We start from the raw sequence: 6,273 nt of genomic DNA, 5'->3' as shown, positions 1-6,273 counted from the left end.
AATATAAGAGCCCACGTCTAATTGTTATTCACCATCAATCTCCTTTCTTTTTCATGTCACCGCATAGATGGCTTGCACAGGTGACTCGTTTTCCTTCCTGCCAAGGTCAATCATTACCACCTTGGAGAGATAATTTATTAATAGCAGATTGCCCTTTGTGCCTCCATTTTTTCAGGTGATGAATGCTTCAAACCTCGTTCAACCTTTGTCAGAAAGAGTGAAACGATAAAGCTGCTAACCAAAACTAGATTCAGTCGAGGAATATTTTACAGGTTCATCATCCATGTGTTCGGCCTCACTAGCTGTTACATCACCGGTGTCCTTCTCTCTACAGGCATATATGTGGCAGATTAGTAATGGAAATAGAAAAAAAGGGTGTGTGTAATTAATGTATTTGCTTCCACAATGCAGTCGTAGCATGTTAATCACAGATGCGTGCTGCTCTGCAACTGGTTTAGCAACTGTACCTACGGTACATGTATCATGCAAAAAAGCTTTTTAAACATCAACAACCAATTGCAAGATAGATTTATGCGATGCATTATGAATCCACTCTACTCTGCATCATTCTGTCCCTCCATTCAGCACTACAGTATGTGGCTTTGTGCTACACTGCACAATGACACAGCAAAAATGTTTAAGGTAATGTGTATGTGAAAAATGCTGCAGGAATCCTGACTTTAGGGGGGAACCACTCATACACGCACATACATGATGGCATTGTAGGTACCAGACTTCTGTAACCTGCTGTTTATCTCTACTTGAGGCTAGCTGCATGGCAGTACATTTGAGCGTCCAATCTGCACTCAGAGGGCACCCAGAGGGCTTTGGGTTGTCAGTTCATCAGGTACATGAGGGCTTCTCACAAACATTATGAGCCCCTTATTCACATACACACACACAGATCAACTTTGTCTGAGGGAAACAGCCACAGGTCACAAAGTTATGGAGTCAAATACAGAGTTAGCAGAGCAAAGCAAAAATCATAAAAAATGGTAATTAAATAAGAATTAAATAGAATTAATTACCATAGTCTAATAGAGTTTAAATAGAAAAAGTAAACCAACTCCAACATTAGCCCATTACTGTATATCTTCTCCATTCTGAATGGCAGGTGGTCATTAAGTTCCTTGGCCAGTAAGAAAGTGTAAAAGTCTCAAACCTAAAACAGAACGAAAATGTTTTGGAATTGTCCTTTTGAAGTTACGCGACACGTCCCACAGCGCTGTGCCATTCCCACGAATCGCATTTTGAGCCTTTGCAGTCTCTTGCACTCAGCCGCTTTTCAGGTGAAGTCAGTTAAGTCTTTGGGGGTTTAGAGCTTAGGCCTTTGGATGGAGACTGGAATTGGGCCTAGTATAACACACTGAAATCTCCAACTTATCTGTCTGCTGTCAGTTCTCATTACGCTCGGTGCCAGTGCCAAGTTTTTGAAATCTTTGCTAGATATTTCTGGCTCCGCTGCATCAATTTTTATACTTTGCATGTATGCTTTGTTAAATTTTTTCACTGGTCTGACAATTGGAAGAATTGTTTCATGCAGACAAGAAAACCAAAAGCTCAACTTGTACTTTGTACTTGATTGCATAACCCCCATTGTGTGCAATTAAATTCCTCTGCACAGTACAAATATACTGTATGCCACAAAGAAAAGCTCATATATGATATATAGCATGCATAGTCGAGCATATCTTACCTTTTCTGCAAAGATCTTTTTCATTAAATGCAGATTGTCTATAATATAATACCTGTGTAAGGCATATATTTGTGTTTTGTCATGCATAATATCCACACTGCACTCAGTTTTGTTTAGAATGTTGCATAATTTGTGTTCAGATGGATGTTTGTCTGATGAAGATCTTGTAGGTTGAAACATTAAAAAACTCCCTTTGGGGACAACATTTTCCTCTGTCCTGCACCCGAACAAGCACGAAAATGTTTCTTATTTTTGTGGCAAAGCTCAACCCAAAGCTCAGCCCTGGTAAAGAGTGTTTCTCAGTTCATTTTATTCAATTTGTTCGTCGTCTTATCCTTAGCTGACCAAAATTTTGAGACTTTTTGTATTTATTATGTGTTTTATAGTCAAATAGTTTCAATAAAAGCATTTATTGTAGAACTGAATAAAGAATATTTATTATTACAACATTAGTTCGTGTTGCTGAAATCTCTGCATGGAGTTAAGACCTCTGATTCCCTTTAGGAAACATAAATAATGTGAAAGTCACAACCACAAGCAAAGTCTTTAAATATATAGATTACAGATATTACATTGTGTCAGTCTTGAACGCACCTGCGTCTGCCTTAGAAAATTGTATAAAATTCTCTGAATGACTTCCTGTTCAAGTGCAATCCTCTGTCAAGTGTTATGGGTCATGTTAAAATTCATATATGGAAAGCCAAAAGATGTCAGCGCGTGTGCTTCCATATGTCCTGACAACATGAGTGCCCCTTTCTGCATACGTGAAGTACACTAGAATAGCATCACTTGCGCTCGCTGTCATGACTTATTGAACTATGAAAGCAAAGACTTGTTCTCCTGCAGGAAGGCGGCAGAGGAAGGGCAGGGAGATGGTGAGGAGATCAAACAGCAGCGAGCTGCAGCGCAACCTTAAAACATGAGGAGGAAGTGATGCGAAACGACACCCTCTTGTCCACATTGATCCGCGCTGTTTAATGCTTTCCCACATCTCCGAGTGCCTCGAGAGGTTGTTGGATTTCAATTTTGATGTCATCATAATGTTTTCTGGCCGTGACTCTAATCTCTCATTAGATTTCAAGGTAACACCTCACAACAGGGAGAAAACTGCAAGTCATCTGCCACAATATAAACATGGCAAAACACAAATGAAAGGACCAGCATGGCTCATCTTTACTAAGAACTGCATTAAAGCTCTTACTCAAAGACAAATATTTGAAAGCCTTTATTACACAGCGCCTCTGAATGAGAACAAATACTAGAGCAACAAACTTTGTTTTCATTTTATGCTGGCAGATCTTCAGCATTTTTTATGTAGCTCTGCAAGCCAGATTCTACAATTCAGATCACTCTATGCGGCCATAAGATGGGGAAACCATGTGACACACGAACAGGACATACTGAAGAAACAGACTGAATGTGGCAGAAAACAGGCCCACCCATGCACAGTTAAACAAGATTAAGTTTGTTCAGCAGAATTGAATTTATTATGAGTGATCATCAGCTTTGCTGCATTAATATCAGCTGCAGATGAAGCTTTTCTTAAAGCCCCAGAAGGAAAGCAGACTTCTCACTCTTCCTTTCAACTGCATGGGTGTGCCTTTCTAAACAAAGATAACCACAGCATCGAGCGGCCCAAGACTATGATCAAAATATAAACCTATGGTTATTTTCAGCATACATAGACATATAACTGAACCGGCAACCTTGCTTTCAGGTATTCACATAATCCCAAAAAAAATTATCCAGGGTCATTTATCCAAAAGGTATTTATGAATTCAAAATCATGTCTGTTGCTCCTGATTTCTGCTGCTTATTCACATTAATGGGTCAGGCATCATGAGAGTAAGTGCTATGCACTGCATTAACATACTTTACCAGCCAAATAGGAATCCACACAGAATAATCCATCACTTAACTGATATGTGAAAGGTTAAAGTGAAGCAGTGTCAAAAAAATTAGAAGTTTCCCACCACCACCCTCAATGTGCAAAATGCCTATCTTCACAAATGATTTCTCTTTGTATTAAATACTAAATCAGGTCTTTTGTAAATAAAAACAAGCTTCTTTTTTTTTATTTTACTTTTTTCTAAATTGGCATTTCTCCTCATCATGGCTTCATTGAATTAGAATTTTTTTTAATGTATTTAGATAATGGAAATATTTTTTACAACTATGCCTTTTATGTAGAACAATTTCTCACCACTTTTTCTTTTTTTGTTCAATAAAACTGGCATTTTTTTTTCATCTCCATCCCGATTCAAATGAAAAAAGTCCCATTTTCACATCCTCATAATGCCTGTGAGTCACAGAGAGCTTATTATTTGAAGGATTCTTGTTTCAGAAGTTCATATAAGAAAATAGACACATAAACAAAAGTTGTCAGTAACCGGAGGTGCTGCAGCTCACAGCCTGCAACATCTGAAGCGCGTGAGTTTGTGAAAAGCTTTTTTGAAGTCCTCGTTTGACATGGTGTATATGATCGGGTTGATGAGGGAATTGAGATATCCCAGCCAGGTGAAAAAGTCAAATAACTCGGGGTTAAAACATGTGTCACATGTTGCCACCAGCAACGTGTAGATGAAAAACGGAAGCCAGCAAATAATATAAGCGCCGAGGATTATCCCCAGAGTCTTCGTCGCTTTTCGTTCTCTTGCTGCTGAAATTCTCTTTTTCTCCAAAACCGCATCGGACAACGTCACTTTCACCTGGTTCTCGCTCGTTGAAGACCCGGTGTCGCTGGACGGAGCGTCGTGTCTCCCGCACTGCAGAGAGCTAGTGGACGCCGCGGACCCAGGGGAGTTGGAGACCAGGTGAGCCGATGTTAGTCTCTTCCCAACCTTCTTCGGGGACTGCTTCAGGATCCTTTTCCGAGCCTCCACGTATATCCGTCCGTAGAGGACAATGAGGAGCAAGGTTGGGATGTAGAAAGCCCCAAAAGTGGAGTAAATGGTGTAGAAAATGTGATCTGTGTTGACGCTACAGCTTGTTAATTCATCCGCTTTCACCTGTCTCCAGAAGAGAGGCGGGAGGGAGATGGAGATGGCGATGACCCAGGCTGTGGCCACCATCCCTGCCGCTCTTCCCGTTGTGCGCTTTTTAGAGTACTCCACTGCGTCAGTGATGGCCCAGTACCTATCCAAAGCGATTACGCACAGATGGAGGATGGACGCAGTGCAACACGTTATGTCCGAGGAGAGCCAGATGTCGCAAACTATTTGTCCGAGCGTCCAAGTGTGGATCACGGTGTACAGGACGCAGATGGGCATCACTAGGATAGACACCAGCAGGTCAGTGACGGCCAGAGAGGCGATCAGAAAGTTTGCGGGAGTTTGCAGCTTCTTCGACTGGGAAATCGTTGCGATGACAAAGGCATTGGATAAAGTGGTGGCGAGTGTGATAATCGAGAGAATCACAGCCAAGCTGATCTGATAGGCGAGACTCTCTGCGCTCTCATCCACAATGGATGAATTTGTAGTAAAACTGTCGTTTGTGGTGTTGACCGGCTGAGTTGGCTCGACTTGACCCGAGAGCTCCATAACTTTTAGTCACTTTTATCATATTTTATTTGCACCCTCTGATGTCTGGCATTGAATGAGCTTTCTCTCGTCGTTAGCGTTGCCTCATCCGTGCCATGCGTTCAGAGTAGTGGCACAGTGGAAACAGAAAAACTCACTCTTTTCTTCTTCATTTTTTCATCTTACATCAGATTTTAATGCGCAGATGTCGAAATATGGAGGCAAGTATCCATTCATCGCAGAAATGAAAACTTCTCCGGGTTTTAGCCATGAAAAGAAAACTTCCTAACTGTGGAAGCACGCAACAAATAAAAAGTATTGTGCATAAATGTTGAGCAGTGCGCCCTGATAACCCAACATCTGGGAGGATGTCACAAATAATCCACATGTAGGGCAGAGGTTCTCGAGAGCTATGCCTTTGCAGGCCCCTTGTGGTTGAATGCTGAGCCAACCCCGAGTCTCGATTTTATACAGACTCTGACATCAAACAAGCGCCACCGATCACAGCTCTCTCTCTCTCTCTCTCTGAAGAGTAGACTGCCTTCTGGGTCATAGTGCCCAGTGTTTCCCATTTGCCACATACCCTTCCAGATATATATATATATATATATATATATATATATATATATATATATATATATATATATATATATATATATATATATATATATATATATAAAGAAACATCTTGGATTACAAAAGACAAAATGTGCTGTTGTCACCACACCAACTTTTAACATCCAACTTTGTAAAGCATACAACTATAGGTAATTAATGAACCATTAGAAGTATGAATAAATCTTAAGTCATTAGTATTGAATGTTAATAATTCAATGCGCCAAGTCAGTTAGTGTGCAAAATGCTCTCATTTAACCAACCATATTGGAGTTTTATGCACTGGTTACATTTGAAGTTGTCCATCTTTGTTTAGGGACACAACTTCTAAAACAACTTTGATCAAACATGATATTGATGTAGATGATCCAAAATCCAATTCAACAAAGATTTAAAGTAAGTCCGATTCTTACCCATGGCCTCGCCTTGGAGACCATATTGACC

General features: G+C 40.4%; 1 protein-coding gene across 1 annotated transcript; it reads right to left on the bottom strand.

The window, feature by feature from the left end:
* Positions 1-3,545: 3,545 nt before the first annotated feature.
* Positions 3,546-5,235, bottom strand: htr1b (5-hydroxytryptamine (serotonin) receptor 1B; the record flags this gene model as incomplete). Its single annotated transcript, XM_080870762.1, has 1 exon — positions 3,546-5,235. The coding sequence occupies one exon, from the start codon at positions 5,233-5,235 to the stop codon at positions 4,102-4,104; it is 1,134 nt and encodes a 377-aa protein (XP_080726888.1). The 3' UTR covers positions 3,546-4,101.
* Between the last annotated feature and the right edge of the window lie 1,038 nt (positions 5,236-6,273).

The sequence above is a fragment of the Rhamphochromis sp. 'chilingali' genome (genome assembly GCF_963969265.1).
Source record: "Rhamphochromis sp. 'chilingali' genome assembly, chromosome: 21".
NCBI lineage: Eukaryota > Metazoa > Chordata > Actinopteri > Cichliformes > Cichlidae > Rhamphochromis > Rhamphochromis sp. 'chilingali'.
This window is presented reverse-complemented; position numbering and strand designations above follow the sequence as displayed.